The sequence below is a fragment of the Oncorhynchus kisutch genome, linkage group LG3 (genome assembly GCF_002021735.2).
Source record: "Oncorhynchus kisutch isolate 150728-3 linkage group LG3, Okis_V2, whole genome shotgun sequence".
Lineage (NCBI taxonomy): Eukaryota > Metazoa > Chordata > Actinopteri > Salmoniformes > Salmonidae > Oncorhynchus > Oncorhynchus kisutch.
Window position 1 is genome coordinate 12,311,192 of NC_034176.2, and position 24,165 is coordinate 12,335,356.

Below are 24,165 nucleotides of genomic sequence, written 5' to 3' on the forward strand. Positions count from 1 at the left end.
GGATAGACTATTTTTACTTAAGTGGGCCCATTCCATGAGCTTGTGCACCTACCACTTCACGGCTGAGCCGTTGTTGCTCCTAGACGTTTCCACTTCACAATAACTTACAGTTGACCAAGGCAGCTCTAGCAGGGCAGAAATTTGACAAACTATGACAGTGCCACGTTGAAAATCACTGAGCTCTTCAGTAAGGCCATTCCACTGCCAATGTTTGTCTATGGAGATTGCATGGTTATGTGCTCAATTTTATACACCTGCCAGCAACGGTTGTGGCTGAAATAGCCAAATCAACTCATTTGAAGGGGTGTTCATGTACTTTTGTATATATAGTGTAATTTGTCATGAAACCACAAGTTAGCATCAAAAATAGGAGAAATATAGCATCTTGTGGTGTAGCCTACCATTAGCACATAGAAGTAATAAAACCACAATGAGACATGATTTTACACTGGAAAAGTCATTTATTTACCTTGCAGTAAAAGAAAAAAAACAACTAATTTCACACCTGTCATTTGGCATCATACCAACAAAAAAAAATGCGATGATGTCAGTCAACTTGAAATGGATCTTTATCAGAGCGTTTATTAAAAGCCTTTTCATGACTTCTGCAGTTCAACACATCCAGGAGTTGGTGTGTGGTAATACGAGTCATGCATAACGCATGAAGACAGTAGAGAATAACAGTACAAACAAGGAGACCCTGAAGAATAGGAGTGGCTTAGTTTGTTTTTGCAGTCAATGTTCTTCCTTCTGCGGTCTTCATAGATCGGGCTCTGGACCCTTTTTCCCCTTCCTGTTTCCCTGCCAATCAGAGGAGACCAGGAAGAATGGAATGAGTACAGTGTCTTACATCAGTAGTTTGGTGGTTAGCTTGTCAGGGTCTTGACCGTCTACAAAGGATTAAGACCGCTCAAGAGATTCAGCATTTCATGATATGATAAGACCGGCTTGTAAGTTGTTACCAAACTAACATCCTTCAACTGAACTACATTAGTTAGCATAGAGACTTATGGTAGTGAGTTGGACTGAGTGAATGGTTCAGTTTTGTTTCAGTCTAGTAGTGTCCTGTTCTGGAGAGTGAGGACTGCTGCAGCTGCACTGTTACCTTGGTAATCTTCCTAGGGGTGACTTCCTGGCTGATCTAAGAGGGGAGCACACACACTTGACTCACGGCTTTACACAGGTTGAACAGTAAAACAAACAAACACTGTAGCCCTAACTCCTCTCTCAGAACCAGGCGAGAGCTGCTGATTTTAAAATCAGGCAGCGACAGAGGCACTATGTAAAAACCGCTCCGCCATTTCCTGGTTGCAAAAATTCGAATAATTTGCGACAAAACAAGTAAGTATAGTGTAGAGAAATATTGTACCATCTAAACCACTGTGTAATATATTTTCCTTAACCAAAAATATTGTTGTTTCAGCTGTTTGAAGCTGCTGTACAAAACCAAAAGTAAAAGACAAAAAGAAAACTTCACAACGGGAAGCATAGAAATAGCACACATAAAACAGATGTACCGCTTCTTAGACTTGCTTTCAATGAGAATGACATGTGATGGAAAATGTTATGTTTGTGCTTTTCTAATAATCATTTTCTGTAATTTATCACGACAGATCTATAACACCCATTTCTATGTGAATTTAGTCAAGTCGCCCAAAACACTACATATTGCAGCTTTAAATTAAATATGTGTTGTATTAAGTGCCACTTGCAAGTGTGATGAGTATGTAATGTGACGTTCTACCTGATGGTGTTTTGGCTGATCTGTTTGTAAACCTTTCACTTTCGACTTCTCTTGTTCCAGTGAGGCATGTAGTGATGTCACCTGGAGAGTGAAATAAAGGTAATTTAACAAGGTCGTCAGCCTTGCATGGCAAGTTGAAAGGTTTGAGACACACACACACACACACCTGTGAAGACAACTCCTCTTTGATATTTAGAAGCTCTTCCACCTGCAGTAGGATCTCGGCTTTATCTTTCACTGTGGAGAAAGGGAGAGAATAAGTGAATGAGAACGTGAAGGCCTACCTAATGCATCAGTAATGGATTACAGTAGAGTCAGTAGCTGTACTCACTCTCTCCCTGCTGCAGCATCTTCAGGAGCTGGGAGTTTCTGGCTTTCACCTCTTTGTATTTCACCTGAGGATTGAGATCAGGAGCGGAGCCCATGGGGACCATATAGATTCATACGCACATACGGTATAGATTTACACCAACTGTAAATGGCTGATGGCAGTATTCTGTCCTTTGTATTTTAGGCATGCTCCATTAAAGCCTAGTACCAGTATCCCTACAATGACTCACCTCCCACTGTGAAATGACCTTCTTTAACTTGTCAATTTCTTGGTCTTTCTTCTCCAGGTCGTCCTTTAGCTGCTCAGTTCGAGGGTCCTGAGAGGTGTGATGGGAGTCACAGTTAGGCTCTGAGAGATAAGTTACACTAACGTCCATGGTCTTACCAGCAGTCACTCAAAGGTCGTTTTGCGAAAATGTTTTTTTTTATATACACAAAACAGATTTGCAGTCGGCCTTACCGGTTCATGCTCTGTTGAAGTCGTGACCTCGAGGCCAGTGCTGTTAGAAAACTGCTCACGTCTTTTTTCCTGCTGTACGATTTTGCTAACGTCATCCTCAAGCTTGTTGAAGAACTTGTCTTCTGGAGGTGCGGGTGGTTTGGGCTCCTAGAGAGTGATGTCATCAATGGATTCAGAATTTGAATTATGACATCATACACAATTTGCGCTAGTTCACGTCATAACACCACCATTCCATCACATTCATCCTCACATGACAGGGTTTAAACTGTCGAAGCACTGTAAGCCCAACAAGAGTAAAACAACGTTTTCCCTCACCTCTTTGTCCTGCTTCTTACTCTGATCTGGAAAGGAGAATCATGTTTTTTAAGTCGAATACAACATGTCAAGTATTAATGAATTGTTTTTATGTCAAGTATTCATAGGTTGCACCTCAGTCACGTCATGCCATTGTTATGAACGTTGTCAAGCCGCCCTCTACTTGCTGCAGTGGTGGATAAACCTAGTCTACGTTTTCATCTAAATGACACAATAGTGCCTTGAAATACGATAACATTGCTAAAGTAGTAAAATATTTCATAGGAACCAACTTTGCCAACATGATTATGTTGTCAATTTTACTTTACAATGATGGCAATGTTGTCATCAGCTAGCAAAGTTTGTCAAAAATATCTAGCAATGCTAACATTAGCTAGCCAAAACCAGGTGGCTTCCCCTCAATCTTAGCTAGCGAACGTTATACTGAAGTCAATCTGGTGACATCAATATTATGACAAAAGGTTTTCCTACTAATTATTTGTGTCCTTTTGAATTTCATTGCATTTCCAAGCCAATGTAATGCACTTGATGAAATTTTCACCAGCACTCACTGACAGTCGGGCATCACTTCAAAAACAAACGTTCCAAACAATAGTGTGATTAAACATGCAACCCATGAACGTCATAAAAGAAAACAGAATAATAAGATGAGTGGGACAAATGAGAAAACAGTGAGACATGTATGGCATATCTACGCAGCACCTGCACGAAGTGGATTGCTAAGCAAGTAGTGCTACTGCTATGATGGCACAGTATTGATGACGTTGGGCAGTGTTCAATGTTAACATAAGTGTAGCTCTCTGCCACTGGTGGTCTCACCCCCCTCCGCCTGGAAGTCCTTCAGAGAGACCGTCATCTTCTTGTCTTTTCCCTGCTGGTTCTTCTTCTTGTCCTTCTTCCCTACTGCTGCTCCTCGGGACTTGGGAGAGGGAGTGTCTGTACCATCATCATCCTGACAGGAGGCAATTTAAAAGAAAAGCATCTGCTTAAATGGAACATTCATTAATCTCTCCATGGTTCAGATTTTTGTCAAATAGATGTTTTGTAACAGCGTGCTGCGATGGGGGCAGTGTGGTACCTGTTTATGCTGCTCAAACTCCAGTTTACTCATCATCAGTGCCTTCTCCAGGTCGGCCTCATAAAGCTCGCTCGTCAACTGCATTTGGCAGAAACAAAGACAAAAATAAAGGATAGATCAGATGTGGACTATTAGGAAAGGGGAACACCCATGAGCAATGCTCATGCCCATGTCAGGTGTTATCATGGGCCCTGTTCAGAAACAACCCCTATCCGTTTTTTTTTTTTTGGGGGGGGGGGGGGGGGGATATGTAGCCTAGCAGTTAAAATATACCAATGTGCCCTTGGGCTAGGCACTTAACCCTAATTGCTCTTGTAAGTCTCTCTTGATAAGAGTGTCAGCTAAATGAATAAAATGTATTAGTAATATAGCAGGACCATATTTATAACAACTATTCAATCCTCTCAGATCTCAACAAGTGTCTGGGGGGGATAGGTTGTTTCTGGACAGGGCTCTGTTCTTAGTGATGGGGTGTCTGTCGGGTTCTACCTGGTTGTCCCTTTGCTTCCATTGCTGCCAGCCTTCCGGGGGCATGGCTTGGTCCCCTGCTGCGGGATGGAGCAGCTCATTGGCCACACCCTGCAGAGACAGGGAGGGGGGCGGGGCAGAGGACTTCTGAGGGAGCTTCTTAAAGGCAAGATTTCTTAACTGGGGACAGGAGACAGGTGTCATTATCAGTCCTCAAGCTCAGGTAAATTAGTGAAAGTGAAACCTTTGAGAACCGACAATGGAAACACCAGAAATTGGTGTTGACTAGGGAGTTGAAATGCCTCTGCCAATCACCTCATTGGCCTCGCTCTGTTGCTGCTCTTTCTTCTTCTTACGCTTTTCCTTCTTCTTGTCGTTGCTTGCGGTGGATTTCCCACTGGTTGTCTTCCCGGGCCGAGTCTTTCCAGAGTCCCGGCCGCCTTTAGTCCTTCCTGACTCTGAATCGGAGTCGGAATCAGAGTCGACCTGGAGCAGGGCAAAGCGAGAGGCTGTGGTGTGGACGGAGATCATTGCTGACGACATCTGCTGACCTGTGCACAACCTAAACCAAATAAGATACACACAGGAAGAAAACATGCACGTCAAATTAGGCAAAACCATTCAAATCTAAACTTCTCCAGTACAACTCCAGCAATAAATCAAAAAACAACAATATGGAAAACGGACACAAATGTGAATGCCTGGTTCTACAATAAGCTAGAGTGCCTATGTCTGATCTTTAATGAAAAAAAATGTACTTTTGCTGTGTAGCCTAGTAGGAGTTAGCTACAAATGGCATGCCAGATAATGTGATAAGCAGATCCTTTTGGTGTCCATTACTGGGCATTACAGGGAAGTCCCATAAAAACCGCCATAGATTTTTCAACTTCAGCCTGTTCTTTCTTGCTGATACTTTTTTCACCGAATCGAAAACAAAGAAAATATCTTAGAAATGTCTGTTTCCAGTTGTAGGTGGTTTTACAAATTCAGAAAGATATTACATGTACAGTCGTTGCCAAACGGTTTGAGAATGACACAAATATAAATTTTCACAAAGTCTGCTGCCTCAGTCTGATGACAATTTGCATATACTCCAGAATGCTATGAAGAGTGATCAGAAGAATTGCAATTAATTGGAAAGTCCCTCTTTGCCATGCAAATGAACTGAATCCCCCAAAAACATTTCCACTGCATTTCAGCCCTGCCGCAAAAGGACCAGCTGACATCATGTCAGTGATTCTCTCGTTAACACAGGTGTGAGTGTTGACGAGGACAAGGCTGGAGATCCCTCTGTCATGCTGATTGAGTTTGAATAATAGACTGGAAGCTTCAAAAGGAGGGTGGTGCTTGGAATCATTGTTCTTCCTCTGTCAATCATGGTTACCTGCAAGGAAACACGTGCCGTCATCCTTGCTTTGCACAAAAAGGGCTTCACAGGCAAGGATATTGCTGCCAGTAAGATTGCACCTAAATTGACCGTTTATCGGATCATCAAGAACTTCAAGGAGAGCGGTTCAATTGTTGTGAAGAAGGCTTCAAGGTGCCCAAGAATGTCCAGCAAGCGCCAGGACCGTCTCCTAAAGTTGATTCAGCTGCGGGATCGGGGCACCACCAGTACAGAGCTTGCTCAGGAATGGCAGCAGGCAGGTGTGAGAGCATCTGCATGCACTGTGAGGCAAAGACTTTGAGGATGGCCTGGTGTCAAGGGCAGCAAAGCCACTTCTCTCCAGGAACAACATCAGGAACAGACTGATATTTTGCAAAAGGTACAGGGATTAGACTGCTAAGGACTGGGGTAAAGTCATTTTCTCTGATGAATCCCCTTTCCGATTGTTTGGGGCTTCCGGAAAAAAGCTTGTCCAGGGAGAAGACAAGGTGAGCGCTACCATCAGTCCTGTGTCATGCCAACAGTAAAACATCCTGAGACCATTCATGTATGGGGTTGCTTCTCAGCCAAGGGAGTGGGCTCACTCACAATTTTGCCTAAGAACACAGCCATGAATAAAGAATCGTACCAACACATCCTCTGAGAGCAACTACTTCCAACCATCCAGGAACAGTTTGGTGACGAACAATGCCTTTTCCAGCATGATGGAGCACCTTGCCATAAGGCAAAAGTGATAAATAAGTGGCTCAGGGAACAAAACATCAATATTTTGGGTCCATGGCCAGGAAACTCCCCAGACCTTAACCATTGAGAACTTGTGGTCTATCCTCAAGAGGCAGGTGGACAAACAAAAACCCACAAATTCTGACAAACTCCAAGCATTGATTATGCAACAATGGGCTACCATCAGTCAGGATGTGGCCCAGAAGTTAATTGACAGCCAGGGCGGATTGCAGAAGTCTTGAAAAAGAAGGATCAACACTGCAAATAATGACTCTTTGCATCAACTTCATGTAATTGTCAATAAAAGCCTAAAAGACACTGAAGCAGCAAACTTTGTGAAAATGAATATTTGTGTCATTCTCAAAACGTTTGGCCACAACTGTATATTTTGTATCAAAAAGAAATATGCCTCTTGCATGTGTGTAGATCTTAGTTTCGGTTGCACTGTCATCTACAAGACTAGTTCCTGCAAAGATGCTGGGAAATGCTAGATGCCTGGCAGCTAAGATGGCGAGGAACCTCCTAATCTGGTACAAAACATGGATTTAATATCTTTGAGTTTTTGCAAATGGAAACTCACATTAAGATACTTTTTTCACAGAATCAAGAAAGTATCGCCAAGCAGTGGCGTAAAGTATTAAGTAAAAATACTTTTAAGTAGTACTTAAGTCGTTTTTGGGGGTATCTGTACTTTACTATTTATATTTTTGACAACTTTTACTTCACTAGATTCCTAAAGAAAATATTGTACTTTTTACCCCATACATTTGGAATGCTTAGCAGGACAGGAAAATTGTCAAATTCACACATTTATCAAGAGAACATCCTTGGTCATCCCTACTGTCTCTGATCTGGCGGACTCACTAAACTGATGTCCAAGTGTTGGAGATAAATACATTTTTAAAAAACAAGAAAATGGTCTTACGGATAGCCAGGGGCTGTCTGGTTTGCTTAATATAAGGAATTGGAAATAGTTTTACTTTTGATACTTTTTGAAACCAAATACTTTTAGACATTTACTCAAGTAGAATTTTACTGGGTGACTTTCACTTTAGTAATTTTCTATTCAAGGATCCACCCCTTTTAAAAATGTAGCCTAAAATGACATACCCAAATCTAACTGCCTGTAGCTCAGGCCCTGAAGCAAGGATGTGCATAATCTTGGTACCATTTGAAAGGAAACACTTTGAAGTTTGTGGAATGTAGGATAATATAACACAATAGATCTGGTAAAAGATTATGCTTTTTTCCCCCCTTTGTATTCTTTTGATTTTTTTTGTACCATCATCTTTGAAACGCAAGATTTTGGCCACTAGATGGCAGCAGTGTATGTGCAAAGTTTTAGACTGATCCAATGAACCATTGTATTTCTGTTCAAAATGTTGTACCAAGACTGCCCAAATGTGCCTAATTTGTTTATTAACAACTTTTAACGGTCAAAATTGTGCACTCTCCTCAAGCGGGGCGAGGCGGCAGGTAGCCTAGTGGTTAGAGCGTTGGACTAGTAACTGAAGGTCTGCAAGATCGAATCCTCGCGCTGACAAGGTAAAAATCCGTTGTCCTGCCCCTGAACAAGGCAGTTAACCCACTGTTCCTAGGCTGTCATTGAAAATAAGAATTTGTTTTTAACTAACTTGCCTACTTAAATAAATGTAAAATAAAACACATTTAAAAAAAAAAAACAATAGCATGGTATTCTTTCACTATAATAGCTACTGTAAATCGGATAGTGCAGTTTAATCTAACAAGAATTTAAGCTTTCTGCCAATAACAGATATGTCTATGTCCTGGCAAATGTTCTTGTTACTTACAACCTCATGCTAATCGCATTAGCCTATGTTAGCTCAACTGTCCCGTGGAAGGGAAATCGATCCCGAAGAAGTTGAAGGTATCTTTACTTTTACTCAACATGACAATTGGGTACTTTTTGCACCACTGTCGCCAACAGGCTATATTAGTTGAAAAATCTATGGCGACGGTTTGTATGAAACCTTCCTGTAAACGCCCAGTAATGGGACACCAAAAATATTTGGTTATATCACATTATCTGGCATATAACCTGTAGCTATGACCCTACCTTATGGTGAGTAAGCAAAGTCGTAACACTTGAGTCTGGCTTCAGTGACTGGCTAGCTAGCTGGATGCAAATGAGTTTATTGCTAGTAGCTAACGTCAGTTAGCTAACTTACATGACATTATCATGTAACTCACAAGGACAGCTGGCTAGCTTGTTGCTGGCTTACCTGTCCCGCACTAGCACTTCTCTTCAGTTTAAGCTAGCCAACTAACGTTAGGTAGCTAAATTAGTTAACCAACTGAATTTCAACGTTTTGCGAGTAATGTCTGCTAACTAGCTAGTTGGTTAACACCGTTTCAACGTGTAACGTTAATACAACACGGCACAGAGGGTAGTGGGCATTAGATAATTGTAGATCTAGCTAACTAACTACCGAAATAGTGTCCGTCGATTAACTTGGTTCAAAAGAAAGCATCGAATGTCGTTGCCTAGCTAACTCAGTCATATAGATATAATAGTTCTAGCTGGCTAGCATATTAGCTACATTGCATCCATACCAATGATGTAGCTCGTATGTATGACAAAATGCTTTTATAATTTAGAAATCAGATTATTAAAATATTGTACAGTGTATGTTTGAGGGGGAAATAATAATTAAGATTTAAAAAATATAATTAAAAACATACTTTCACCTGTTCGAGTAGTTAACCACACGTTCACCACTTCCAGTTGCTAAAGTACCTATGGTGGCCCAGTTGCTCAAAATGTGTTCTGCAAGAAAAAAAGGGGTAATATGCGATATGGAGCAGCTCATAATATGTTGACTTCCCTTAAACAGAAGATGGAGACAGAGGTCTACTTTTCCACGAGACTCTATTCATGACAGCAACATGGTACCATTCATGATGATCATAATCATACATGGATTGTATCGCGATTGGCGATCTGCTTATTTATGCAGCATTCGTTCAGGTAGGACCACTCGTTTTCAGTATTAACAAGAAGTGTAATCATACAATGTTTCCTGGCAGTATTATCATGGTCGGCGCCTCCATCATTTAGAATTTTACTTTAATTATCCGTGCTTATGTTATTTATTTGTTAGGGATTTTATAAATATGCATTGTGCCACCTCGACCTCTTGAAATTGGTATATGTAACCAACATGCAACAGGTGTCCTTTCATGTCTGCGAGCTTGCACCCATTGACAACGATATCCACGAGATGGCGTCTCGTGCGTCAAAGTCTGCAATGCCACCAGATCACCAGACTCAAACCAAGCCCGTCTTTTTGTAGCTATTATTTCGATTTTAATGTGATCAAATTGTTAAATTTGAAACGCTGTCGAGTCCATAGCGACAGGTTTAGGCCTATTCATAGATTTAGTTGTGCACAGGTGTAGTCCCTACATAATAGCGTATGACGTTACTAAGATGTGCTGTAGCCTAGACTATGTCATGTGTAAGATGTATTAATAAACAATAGGTTTGTCATATACACATACTCCGGATTTTAAATTAATTAGCCTATATGAGGGAGTAGGCTGGGCCAGTATTGTATTATAGGCCTAACAACATAGTGACAGGTTTGTTTGGTAAAAGGTTATTTAATCAACCTAATCACATTTTTTTTATAGGGTGAACATTAAACTCGAATTATTTACACTGGATGCTTGCCTGCTATTGCAATACTATCAGCTGTTTAACCAAACTTGTTATTTGGCTCACTGCCTCAGCTCTCTTCCTTGTTTCATTAGGCGGAAGGAGAGGGCAGATAAAGTTCTGCGCATGCTCTATAGGTTGTTTTTCACAAAATCCTCGCTTAAAGTGAGCTGAGCGACGAAAGTTCCTTGTCTTTGACTAGAGACCAACGCGCGGAAGGGCGGACGATAGCAGCACCTACTGCTGTTATTAGCCTTCACATCTCAATGAACTGTTGTCAAAGAATGCACTGATCATGCCCACTGCTTTTGCAGGGCAAAGATATTGATCAGTGTTAGAATAGTGCATTTTTTCTTATGAGATTATTTTTCATAGATTTTTATTTGTAGGTAGATATTTTTCCACCATGGTGCTAGGAAAGGTAAAGAGCTTCACCGTAAGCTACGACTGTCTCAATGACAGCAATGTCCCCGTTTTCGCAAGCGGGGATTCCGTCTCAGGTAGGGTTATCATCGAAGTCACCGGAGAAATCCGTGTGAAATCTCTTAAAATTCAAGCAAAGGGATTTGCAAAAGTTCGTTGGACTGAATCCCGAAATGCTGGCTCTAACACTGCCTATACGCAAAATTACACAGAAGAAGTGGAATATCTAAACCATAGAGACATCCTAATCGGACATGAAAGAGGTAAGATAGCCTAATACAACCATATTTGTAGCGAAATAAATCACATTTTTTTCCTGAGATGCTCTGTGTAGACTAGTCATTGTGGGTCTTGAGGATCTTCACAGAGGATGCTGTTGTGCTGTCAACCTAACGTTATACGTTACAGACTGGCTAATAATGAACACAATTGAATGCATAACAGATAAAGATTGGGGACGATCTGTGAACCAGCATCACAATCACAACACCTTTTTATTTGGTTTATTACTGGCTATAACACATGCATATGGGCACATGCATGTATTGCAGGTCAAATTATCCTCGAGACATTTAAAACTACAGTAGGATGTTCTTCAATTAAATAATTTAAGATATGGGAATATATTTTATCATGATACTTTAGAATTAGCCTGTGCTTGAAAAGGCCTACATGATTAATAAAATCTATTAAGTTAGCAATGTCTGAGCTGCAGACTGAATGACAGTGGTCTCTATCCTTCCTTCATTGTAGCCTATTATAACAATGATATAAATTACAACGTTTAATCAACACATAGCAGTCTCCGTTTACATATTTGTAGTTTTACAACAAAAAAAATCGTTTTTATCGAGCGATCTTGTCATGTTTAACAATTAAGCTTTTCTTAAGTTTCCACCCATTGTTCAAAGCGGTTCAATCCTGTTCAGAAACTGGATGTGTGGGGGTTTAAGGGACTGTGCTTTCTCTCCGTTGATTGGCTGAAGTGCTCATGTGTCTTCCAATGACCTAATGCTTTTGCGGAAAGTGACAGAGAAACCTGCAATTTATCCGACCTGCCAGCACAAGGTTTACAAAGTTGCATAAAAAGAAAAATAGCATTCGTTCCATTTATTTTATTCCTTAATGTGTAGGCATGTCTAGTGTTTAGTGCTACTATGTAGCCTAATATAAGCAACATTCAGATATCAAATGAATGGTCCATTAAGTCCTGCACTTGGCTATGAACTAGAAGTTGTACAATTACCAGGCCTATCTGAATGCACAACACTATAGCCTATCTGCGGATGATAAATGTAGCCCTGTTTTTGTTCACTTTCAATTTACACCACTGAAACTCGGTGATCCTAAGCAGTAGAACAGGTTTGTTAGTCTGTTTCAAATGTAAGTAGTAGATCTTTCAGCTGATTGGATAGAAAAGTCAGTCTGAGAATTTAAGTAGCTTAATTGAATATGGGGTGGAAATGCTTGCCATGAGGTATTTCATTTTGTAGGCTACAGTGTAGCCCAAACACTTATTGGCTGCTCCTGGGTATTGTCTGTAAATGCATAATTGCATTTGAAATGAGTTTACAGACTGTAATTTGTTTCTTGATGGTGAAAATAATGTATTTGATCTGTCTCTGTATGAGGAATAATGTATGCATATGTTGTTAATGTTTTATATCAATTGTTGAATAGTTTGATTCGGTTTCTTGAAATGGTCAATGCCTTCCTTCTGTGGCTTTATTAAAATAATGTATGTAGTTTATGGATCTCAGTGGCGCTTAATAAAGGTTTAATTAATTGAATTGCTTCTTTGTCTGTCGTCTTTTTCATTCCTCTTTCCTGTCTCTTACAATCCCTGGTCCATGCTGCAGTAATTTACACGCTTCAGATCTTGAGGGGGTTGTCCCTGATAGTGAACCACTGACTGAATGCCGCACAGTGAATGCTTAATGAGAGAGCCGGGTTGGGGAAGCTGCTCGCTCCGGTTTAGGCCGGTCTTCTCCTGCTCCAGTCTGCTTTTGAGTGACAGCTCGGCAGTTGTTTACCACGACTCCGCTGCTGCTAAGGCTGGGAGGATTGCTGAGCTAGAGGAAACCGAGATCCCGCTCTAAAGCGCGTTGCTTTCAAATAGCACACAGCAAGATATATTTTCGTACTGATCATATAATGTGTAATTAATTACAGAACACCAAACTCATCTCTTCATATTACACTACATAAGGAAGAATACTCCATACTTTCAGAGTAATAAGAATTAGATTATATATTTTACAGTTCATAATTGGGGCTTTTATTAAACAATATATGTTATATATGTTCTCTCTTTCAATACTGACTTACACAATGTGTCAGTGTTATTGTTCGGGACTTTAAGGTTTTTGCTAGATAACTAAATATGTTTCTAGAAAGATCTTTAATTGCAGAGATCATCATTTCACATTTTAACATTTTTCTCTCATCATTCTCATATTACAGACCTTTCAGTGCCTTCCTGGTGTCCAATAATGATATTAATAGTTATATTGTGCTCTCTCTCGTGGTGTTATTGGGTTTTATCAGTGTGTTATATACGTAGGTGACGTCATACTGCATATTTCCCAGGTATGGTATACATGTGTTGGAATATTGTCCTTCTGTTGTTTCAGATGAGGACAACTCAGAAGAAGGACTCACCACTATCCATTCAGGAAGACACGAGTATGCATTCAGCCTTGAGCTTCCACAGACGTGAGTATATACACCTAACTTATCAAAAAACTGACTTAAGGAAAAACGTTTCTATTTAATATCTTTATGTCTTTCCTTAGTTGAAGATTGCGCTAGAGGCTGGCTTTATGTTGTCCAAAAATGACCTGTTTTTGTACCTCCTTGTCTCTCTCTGTCCCCTCTCTTATCTCTCACAGACCTCTGGCTACCTCGTTGGAAGGGAAGCACGGCAGTGTGCGTTACTGGGTGAAGGCCGAGCTACACAGGCCATGGTTTCTGCCCATGAAGACCAAGAAAGAATTTACAGTGTTTGAACACATCGACATAAACACTCCTTTACTCCTGGTGAGCTCACGGATCTGTCTGCTGTACAGTGTCTGTATGTTTGTGCGTGAACTTTTAGGGTCTTGTTCAATGTTTCAGTGGGCAGCAGAGATCTATTTCCATTGGCAGCCAAGAGAGAGACTTAAATGTGGAATTATGACAAGTGCTTAGTTACAGGTGTTGCCTAGATATAGAAAGAATTAGCAAATGCCATTCTGTGGCAGAATGTGCTAGTCACACATTTTTTGTTTTACTAGTGGACCCCAAACCCATAGCACAGAGGACACCAGTGGACATGACTTGTGAAAAACCCCTCATTTGGGCCATACGCTCCCAAGTGGCGCAGCGGTCTAAGGCACTGCATCTTAGTGCACGAGGCGTCACTACAGTCCCTGGTTCGATTCTGGGTTTGGCCGTGGTAGGCCGTTGTTGTAAATAAGAATTTGTTCTTAACTGACTTGCCTAGTTAAATAAAGGTTAAATATTTATATATTTTAAAATAAAACCTATCAGAGATTATGTTCTGATCAGTTGGTAAAGTAGAGAAATCAACACATTCAAAACATGGTTCAAACAAAGTGGTGTTGTTGGTCATGTATAGATGTTAAATGACAGTCGAGGGTGAATTGATCTTTATTGTTCTGTGACAGCCACTTAGTATGGTGATGACCTCTACTGCCCTTTGAACCGGTGTTGTTGGTCATGTATAGATGTTAAATGACAGTCGAGGGTGAATTGATCTTTAATGTTCTGTGACAGCCACTTAGTATGGTGATGACCTCTACTGCCTTAACATGTCTTCAGGGTTTATGGAAAGAAAAACTGTTTTTCTCCATGTTTTTGAGTGACGGGCCTCAGGTGCTGTGGATCCCCCCGGGGAAGATTGGGAAACGGAATACGGAAGCCTGATTCTCAAGCTCTTACTACATTCCATTGTTTTCACTGTCTGTTTCACAGTCACCCCAGGCAGGTACGAAAGACAAGACTTTATGCTGCTGGTTCTGCACCTCAGGTCCAATCTCCTTAAGTGCCAAAATCGAAAGGAAGGGATATACCCCAGGTGAGGAGAACACCCTGACTCTGTCACTCGAATTGATTAGTCATTTGGCACTCTTGTAGGTAAATGACTATAGATGACTGCCGTATTATGTTTGATGATGACATCTCAATCAAAGGATCTTTGGACCGATTTAACTAAACCCCTTCTTTCTTGTCTTTGCAGGAGAGTCCATTCAGATCTTTGCCGAGATCGAGAATTGTTCCTCTCGCATGGTCGTGCCAAAGGCAGCCATTTACCAAACACAGACCTTTAAAGCCAAAGGTAAACTGAAGGAGGTCAAACAGCTGGTGGCCAACCTCCGAGGGGAGTCGCTGTCCTCGGGCAAGACGGAGACGTGGAGTGGCAAAATGCTAAAGATCCCCCCCGTCTCTCCCTCCATCTTGAACTGCAGCATCATCCGAGTGGAGTATTCTCTCATGGTGAGTACAGCTACGGACCTGGGCAGACCCTCTCTTCCTCCTTCTCCATTTGACCTCCTTCTCCCTCTCCCCTTCTCTTTCTCTCTCTCCCTCTCACCTTCTGTTTCTATCTCACCTTCTCTTTCTCCTGCTCACATTCTCTTTCTCTCTCTCACATTCTCTTTCTCCCTCTCAACTTCTCATTCTCCCTCTCACCTTCTCTTTCTCCCTCTTCTCTTTCTCCCTCTCAACTTCTCATTCTCCTGCTCACATTCTCTTTCTCTCTCTCACATTCTCTTTCTCTCTCTCACATTCTCTTTCTCCCTCTCAACTTCTCATTCTCCCTCTCACCTTCTCTTTCTCCCTCTTCTCTTTCTCCCTCTCAACTTCTCATTCTCCCTCTCACATTCTCTTTCTCTTTCTCCCTCTCACCTCCTCTTCCTCCCTCTCACCTTCTCTTTCTCCCTCTCAACTTCTTTCTCCCTCTCCACTTCTCTTTCTCCCTCTCAACTTCTCTCTCAACTTCTTTCTCCCTCTCCACTTCTCTTTCTCCCTCTCAACTTCTCTCTCTCCCTCTCAACTTCTTTCTCCCTCTCACCTTCTCTTTCTCCCTCTCCACTTCTCTTTCTCCCTCTCAACTTCTTTCTCCCTCTCACCTCCTCTTTCTCCCTCTCACCTTCTCTTTCTCCCTCTCCACTTCTCTTTCTCCCTCTCACCTCCTCTTTCTCCATCTCCCTCTCACCTTCTCTTTCTCCCTCTCACCTTCTCTTTCTCCCTCTCACCTTCTCTTTCTCCCTCTACACTTCTCTTTCTCCCTCTCAACTTCTCTCTCTCCCTCTCACCTTCTCTTTCTCCCTCTCAACTTCATTCTCCCTCTCCACTTCTATTTCTCCCTCTCACCTTCTCTTTCTCTATCCAATTACTCATCTCCAATGTGGTGGTGACAATTGTCAACAGATTCAGTCACTTTGAGGTAAATCTGAACATGTAAATATGGAGTGATGTAAAATGTCAAGACACTGTTATGGGCCACATATCACATTGGTACTAGGCACATTTCCAAAGGTTTCTTGAGTTCCTAGAAAGCTCTCTTAAGTTTTCCTCTGTGACCTAGGTAGCTTTGGCAAAGACATTATCATTGTACCAGGTGTTCTCTCCATATGCAGTTAAGAGGATGAGTCTAGAATATCTGTGGCAACAGTTGTCTTAGAGGTGCTAATGACCTCTATACCCTGTCAGACTGCTTCAGGCATTCCCTTGCATCAGTGGAACACCCACATGAGATTACCTCCCATACAGAGGGAGTGTATAACACTGTAGATCACACAGGTGTGTTGTTCAGTGAAGGTGGAGCTACAGTACTTACCCTCTGTTGTGTGCTGCTCGCCCTCTCCAGGTGTACGTGGACATCCCCGGAGCCATGAACCTGTCTCTGAACCTGCCACTGATCATCGGCACCATCCCGCTGCACCCCGTTGGCAGCCGCACCTCCAGTGTCAGCAGCCAGTGCAGCATGACCATGAGCTGGCTAGGCATGACCCTGCCAGAGCGCCCTGAAGCCCCACCAAGCTATGCCGAGATCATGACAGAGGAGCAGAGACGGAGCCTGGAGGTGACCTCAGCCAGGGATGAGTTGGAGGGATCACTCTTTGCCTACATCCAGGAGTTCCGCTTCCAGCCCCCTCCTCTCTACTCTGAGGTACGCATCAGCAAAACGTACACCCACTACTAAGACTAACTATTTTACACACTGCACTCAGTGAACATATTCAAGTCTGGTAGCCGAGAGGTGCCGTTCCAGTCATTAAAGCAGTGTTTCCTTCACTTCCGCCAGGTTGATCCCAATCCTGATCAAGCCAGCCGGACAGAGGAGAGAAGATCTGACACCTGTCCATCACGCTGAAGGAAACTCAGAGCCCCGCCCGGAGATGTTTCGGGCGTTTCTAGTCGGCTCTGTTTTTGTTTTATCCCCCCCAGCGACAGCGTTCGCATGCCGCCGTCGATGTTGAGAGAAAACAAAACAAAGAAACAAACATGGATGATACCACGGTTGAACGAAGCCCCTCCCACAGAGAGAGTCACAGGAAGTCAGTACAGGAAGACTTCCTGGCAGCCTGCCTGGCTGGGGCACGGCTAGACAAACACACACCTGACCTGTGTAAAAAGAAACCCCTGTAGTGGAGACAGCCTTGGTGGAGTGATGATGCCGTGCCAGGGCCCTGTCTGCCTATAGCTCTTAATATCCTGCTTTCTTCTGTAACCATGGCATACAGACATGGCTCTCACACAGAGCAGAACTGTCATGTCGAAATCTGAGCAGAAAAAAAAGAAGAAACAGGAAGAAGAGAACAATATAAGCACCAATGTTTGGAGAGCTGAGCAGCAGAGAGACTACCTTCTTCCTGTCTGAAGGGCTGAGCAGCAGAGAGACTGCCCTCCTCCTGTCTGAAGGGCTGAGCAGCAGAGAGACTACCTTCTTCCTGTCTGAAGAGCTCAGCAGCAGAGACTACCCTCCACCTGTCTGAAAAGCTGAGCAGCAGAGAGACTACCCTCCTCCTGTCTAAAAAGCTCAGCAGCAGAGAGACTACCCTCCTCCTGTCTAAAAAGCTCAGCAGCAGAGAGAATACCCTCCTCCTGTCTGAAGAGTTCAGCAGCAGAGAGACTACCCTCCTCCGGTCTGAAGAGCTCAGCAGCAGAGAGACTACCCTCCTCCTGTCTGAAGAGCTCAGCAGCAGAGAGACTACCCTCCTCCTGTCTGAAGAGCTCAGCAGCAGAGAGACTACCCTCCTCCTGTCTGAAGAGCTGAGCAGCAGAGAGACTACCCTCCTCCTGTCTGAAGAGCTCAGCAGCAGAGAGACTACCCTCCTCCTGTCTGAAGAGCTCAGCAGCAGAGAGACTACACTCCACCTGTCTGAAGAGCTGAGCAGCAGAGAGACTACCCTCCTCCTGTCTGAAGAGCTCAGCAGCAGAGAGACTACTCTCCTGTCTGAGGGATTTTTGCACATGTTATTCTTGGCTTAAGTTGTGTAGTTCCGTTTTGAAGAAGAAAAAATTATCCCTAATGTTTTTTTCAGCCTAGTAACATGCTGGACGAAAGAGACTGCAGGCTTAACGCCTAGACTCCTTATCCGCACAACTTCGAACAACGCAGAGAACATAGATACTTGGGGGAACGCAAGACTGAAAAGGACAGAAACAATGCACTGACCTTGTTTAATCTGTTTTAAGATGATCTTTTTTTTGGTCACATTTCCTTCATGACGTGTAGACAGGACTTGAAAGCAGCAGCACACTCTCCATTCAAAAGCTATTTTTCAATGTCTCCTCAGTTGGCTTCCTTTTTACTTTACTAGATTCTGTCTTTTGATTTAGTTCCCAACTTAGAATGCCTTCGATCCAATCATATGTTGCTTTGTGTTTATGTTGCACTGTGTTCTGGAGTAGAGGAGCACTTGCCACTCAAGTAGAGCATTAGATGCAGAGACTTGTCAGTGTGTGTATGAGTATGCGTGCGTGTGGAATGCCCATCCTCAGTGTCCCCGTCCCTCTACTCACAGCACAGAGCGACGCAGGCTTACATACTGGCAAAAAAACACTGTAATAGGTGATCTTCTCACTTGGCAAAAAAACACTGTAATAGGTGATCTTCTCACTTGGCAAAAAACCCCAAGATGTTTTAATTGCACTGTTTGAAATAGTAAAAGGAGGATTTCTCATATTTTAAAATAGTATATTACCAAAACAAGAGAGAAGAGGAATACACAGAGCAGCAAGGTAGCTACCGAAGACCAACAACATTCCCTTTTTGTCCATACTTCACTTGCCGACTTCATTCACCAACTACTTCATTTTCCAGACCAGTGAAGACTGAAATGCTAGAATTATATATCTAAAAGAGTAAGAGTACATGGTATGATCTGCTTCTAAAAATGGGGCAGATGCAAACCCAGCCTGGCAAACTGCTGGGGAATAATGGAGGCTGGTGGGAGGAGCTATAGGAGGATGGGCTCGTTGTAATGGCTGGAATTAATGGAAGGGTATCAAACATATAGAAACCACATGTTTGACCCTGTTCCTTTTATTCCATTCCAGCCATTACAATAAGCCCCTCCTATAGTTCCTCCCACCAGCCTCCACTATGTTAGATGTTGCTAAAGCTCCACTCAAACTGGCCAGAACAAATAGTGGTAGGTTGACATGAGTAATACATTGGTTTTCAAACTCATTCAACACCTAGACCAGCTAGACCAGAGCTCTGGCATCGTCTTAAATAGGCACTTTTTGATAATAAAAACAAACAAACTAGCATTGATGATGGGAGGTCTGTAAAAAGTCTGGTAACACATAATATTTCTGATGAGAAATGTAGTCAAGCAGTGTTGTGATGGACATGAATGCATTATTTCATCTTCTAAGATTAGAGACTTTTTAAAAAAAGTTTACAGTTTTGAATTAGTTGACACAAGTGTGTATGTTATGTTTTTGTGCTCTGTTAAGATCCAGCTAGCAAATATAAGGATACTGCTTACAGTAACAACAAACTAGGAATTCAAGTGATCTTATCTTAGTGGCCTTGACACAGATCTGACCTAATTATGATGCTTCATTATCGAATGTCTAAACAATTTACAACCTTACTCTTTTTTTCTATTTTCTGTGTCTGTATGTATTAGTCATTTTAAGTTTGTCAAAGGAACAAAAAGGGAATAAAAAAATAGTCTGTAAAAGAAAAGAAATGACGATCCCTGGATGAGCCTTTTTGATTGTGCATTTGTCTGAATGTCTTTACTGATGGCTTGGCTAGATAATGTACTAGGGTATTGATGGCTTGGCTAGATAATGTACTAGGGTATTGATGGCTTGGCTAGATAATGTACTAGGGTATTGATGGCTTGGCTAGATAATGTACTAGGGTATTGATGGCTTGGCTAGATAATGTACTAGGGTATTGATGGCTTGGCTAGATAATGTACTAGGGTATTGATGGCTTGGCTAGATAATGTACTAGGGTATTGATGGCTTGGCTAGATAATGTACTAGGGTATTGATGGCTTGGCTAGATAATGTACTAGGGTATTGATGGCTTGGCTAGATAATGTACTAGGGTATTGATGGCTTGGCTAGATAATGTACTAGGGTATTGATGGCTTGGCTAGATAATGTACTAGGGTATTGATGGCTTGGCTAGATAATGTACTAGGGTATTGATTGTTTGTTTTCCAGTCAGACAACCACATTTAGTTAAGTTCTACTCACCTCTCAGCTTCATGGAACAGCTGTGGATCAGCAACCTTCCCTCCCCCACTGAGAATGAATCAGCTAACAAGTGGAATAGATCGATATTCTAAAATAAAATCCCTCTCACTTATTTTTGTGTTTTTTTTTGTTGTTGCTTTGATTTTTATCTTAGGGAATCTGTATCAAGTTAAAAGAAAAATGAATAAGCTTAAATCAGTTTCAGGTTGGTCGATTCTATAGTCCGTTGTTTGGTGTAGTCCAGTGTTAAGTGAGGAATCAAAATGCTAAGAATGGGAAAGTGGATCTAAAATGTTTTAAAAACAAAGTGCAATATTACTCATTTGAATGTGTTTTATTCTCTATTTGTAAATCTAATTTCTCCTTTGTCTTTACAGTTTGTTGGGCATGATCGTCTATAGATATTGTATGAATATCCTGAATGATTGTAACCATTTTGTCTAGTTATTCTTTTGAGTTAAATAAACTTTTGTAAAAAATCATTAATTTCTTTCTTCTTGATGAGACCACTAATCCAACTTCAGTAGATATGTTATTTGTATTAAGATTTTTAAAAAACATGATAATTTACATCAGGTAGTCTGACATCAATTTAGTTAGGCTCAATTACCCATAGCCTATATGACGATCAAGGGCTGAACATCGGGGAAGGTGCAGCAGTCCTACATTTTGAAAGAAAACAAGCTCTCACTACCATATAGTCACTACACACACAGCCAAAGCTTCCATAATGTGCAACAGCGCCCCTGTTGGTAATTCCTAGAACTTACACTTCACTCCAATGTATTCAATATTCTAATAATGTGGGCCAGACACAAGACACACATATTGGTAGTGGTTTTCTAGAAACTAGATGTCACACAAGTATCGGGGAGAGGCTTTCTAAACCGAAGATTTAATCTATGCCTTTCTCTAGTCCAGTGGTTCCCAAACTTTGTATAGTCCCGTACCCCTTCAAACATTCAACATCCAGCTACGTACCCCCTCTAGCACCAGGGTCAGCGCACTCTCAAATGTTGTTTTTTGTCATCATTATAAGCCTGCCACACACACACACACTATATGATACACTATACGATACATTTATTAAACATAAGAATGAGTGTGAGTTTCTGTCACAATCCAGCTCGTGGGAAGTGACAAAAAGCTCTTATAGGACCAGGGCACAAATAATAATATAATAATAATCAATAATTGTGCTCTTTATTTAACCACCAATAAGTCACCACAGGTTAATTACAAGGGTGTGCTTGAAAGGGTGCTCATTGCATTGTTGGGTTGTATTGGAGAGAGTCTCAGTCTTAAATCATTTTCCACACACAGTCCGTGCCTGTATTTAGTTTTCATGCTAGTGAGGACCCAGAATCCACTCTCACGTACACTACCGTTCAAAAGTTTGGGGTCACTTAGAAATGTCCTTGTTTTTGAAAGAAACGCACATTTTTGGTCCATTAAAATAACATCAAATTGATCAGAAATATAGTCTAGACATTGCTAATGTTGTAAATGACTATTGTAGCTGGAAACGGCTGATTTTTTTATGGAATATCTACATAGGCGTACAGAGGCCCATTATCAGCAACCATCACTCCTGTGCTCCAATGGCACGTTGTGTTAGCTAATCTAAGTTTATCATTTTAAAAGGCTAATTGATCATTAGAAAACCCTTTTTCAATTTTGTTAGCACAGCTGAAAACTGTTGTCTGATTAAAGAAGCAATAAAACGGGTCTTCTTTGGACTAGTTGAGTATCTGGAGCATCAGCATTTGTGGGTTCAATTACAGGCTCAAAATGGCCAGAAACAAATAACTTTCTTCTGAAACTCGTCAGTCCATTCTTGTTCTGAGAAATGAAGGCTATTCTATGCGAGAAATTGCCAAGAAACTGAAGATCTTGTACAACACTGTGTACTACTCCCTTCACAGAACAGCGCCAACTGGCCCTAACCAGAATAGAAAGAGGAGTGGGAGGCTCCAGTGCACAACTGAGCAAGAGGACAAGTACATTAGAGTGTCTAGCTTGAGAAACAGATGCCTCACAAGTCCTAAACTGGCAACTTCATTAAATAGTACCCGCAAAACACCAGTCTCAACGTCAACAGTGAAGAGGTGACTCCGGGATGCTGGCCTTCTAGGCAGAGTTGCAAAGAAAAAGCCATATCTCAGACTGGCTAATAAAAATAAAAGATTCAGATGGGCAAAAGAACACAGACACTGGACAGAGGAACTCTGCCTAGAAGGCCAGCAACCCGGAGTCGCCTCTTCACTGTTGACGCTGAGACTGGTGTTTTGTGGGTGCTATTTAATGAAGCTGCCAGTTGCTCAGTTGTGCACCGGGGCCTCCCACTCCTCTTTCTATTCTGGTTAGAGCCAGGTTTAGCTGTTCTGTGAAGGGAGTAGTACACAGTGTTGTACGAGATCTTCAGTTTCTTGGCAATTTCTCGCTGTTACTCAATTACCTTTCCTCATCAGGGGGCTCCAGGGTTCATGACCCCTGTAAAGATCAAAGGTCACTCACAGTGGAAGAGTACAGAGATTAGACTGGTACAGTATGGCTAAAAGGTCACAGTGACCCACCTCTCCAGGACCAGCCACTGACCCCCAACATGGCACAGAAGAACATCAAATGTGACACATGTTTTATTGATTCACATTGAAATAGGATGGACCACATGCTGGACCTTTACTTAACTTGTCTCATCATAGGAATTGGACTGGGATGTTATTTAGAGATTGACCTGGTTTTCTCTGACCATGTTTGATTAGAAACAACTGGGTTTTATTGTGCATGATTCCTTCCAATCAAGCAATGATATCTAAGGACAACGATCAGATGAAATACACCGGATGGGTGTTACTATTCCGGATGGGTGTCACTATCCCGGATGGGTGTCACTATCCCGGATGGGTGTCACTATCCCCGATGGGTGTTACTATTCCGGATGGGTGTCACTATCCCGGATGGGTGTTACTATTCCGGATGGGTGTTACTATTCCGGATGGGTGTCACTATCCCGGATGGGTGTTACTATTCCGGATGGGTGTCACTATCCCGGATGGGTGTTACTATTCCGGATGGGTGTCACTATCCCGGATGGGTGTTACTATTCCGGATGGGTGTCACTATCCCGGATGGGTGTTACTATCCCGGATGGGTGTCACTATCCCGGATGGGTGTTACTATCCCGGATGGGTGTCACTATTCCAATAATTATTGTACTAACTGGACATGTTGATCCTTTCATTCAAACTGTCTTTGTACTGAGCGAAATGAAGAATGATCAAGATATTTTGTAATGGTTCAGAATAAACAAAGCAATTGCTTACATGAATTCTGTCACGTTCTGACCATCGTTCGTATGTGTTTTCCTTGTTTTAGTGTTGGTCAGGACGTGAGCTGGGTGGGCATTCTATGTTGTGTGTCTGGTTTGTCTTTTTCTATGTTTGGCCTGATATGGTTCTCAATCAGAGGCAGGTGTTAGTCATTGTCTCTGATTGGGAACCATATTTAGGTAGCCTGTTTTGTGTTGGGTTTTGTGGGTGATTGTTCCTGTCTCTGTGTTTGCACCAGATAGGACTGTTTAGGTTTTCACTTTTCTTGTTTTGTTTAGTCTGTTCATGTATAGTCGTCTTTATTTAAAACATGAATAACCACCACGCTGCATTTTGGTCCGCCTCTCTTTCACCAGAAGAAAACCCTTACAGAATCACCCAACCAACCAAGGACCAAGCGGCGTGGTAAACAGAGGCAGCAGCGACAGGTGCAGGAGAAGCAACAGAGGCAGCAGCAGCATCAGCAGCAGTGAGAGAGGCTGCACTATTTG

General features: G+C 42.0%; 2 protein-coding genes across 10 annotated transcripts; one reads left to right on the forward strand and one right to left on the reverse strand.

Annotated features, from left to right (window-relative positions):
* Positions 1-441: 441 nt before the first annotated feature.
* On the reverse strand, positions 442-9,341 carry gkap1 (G kinase anchoring protein 1). 9 transcript variants are annotated; one of them, XM_020467996.2, is made up of 12 exons: positions 9,218-9,341; positions 4,714-4,960; positions 4,420-4,578; positions 3,931-4,008; positions 3,672-3,804; positions 2,853-2,878; positions 2,535-2,681; positions 2,305-2,391; positions 2,076-2,139; positions 1,911-1,981; positions 1,745-1,825; positions 442-801 (listed from the first exon to the last, which is right to left on the reverse strand). In XM_020467996.2, exons 1-12 carry the CDS (start codon positions 9,337-9,339, stop codon positions 760-762), a joined length of 1,257 nt encoding a protein of 418 aa, XP_020323585.2. In that variant the 5' UTR covers positions 9,340-9,341; the 3' UTR covers positions 442-759. The 9 variants fall into 9 exon arrangements, with proteins under 9 accessions (XP_020323585.2, XP_031673344.1, XP_031673359.1 ...); XM_031817484.1 differs by having other exon boundaries at positions 552-801; positions 4,420-4,509; XM_031817499.1 differs by having other exon boundaries at positions 552-801; positions 9,212-9,300.
* A 1,027-nt stretch (positions 9,342-10,368) lies between these two features.
* On the forward strand, positions 10,369-20,824 carry LOC109875634 (arrestin domain-containing protein 3-like). The gene is made up of 7 exons (XM_020468027.2): positions 10,369-10,873; positions 13,244-13,325; positions 13,502-13,649; positions 14,586-14,688; positions 14,851-15,107; positions 16,483-16,785; positions 16,921-20,824. The coding sequence occupies exons 1-7, from the start codon at positions 10,594-10,596 to the stop codon at positions 16,987-16,989; spliced, it is 1,242 nt and encodes a 413-aa protein (XP_020323616.1). The 5' UTR covers positions 10,369-10,593; the 3' UTR covers positions 16,990-20,824.
* The last annotated feature ends 3,341 nt before the right edge of the window (positions 20,825-24,165 follow it).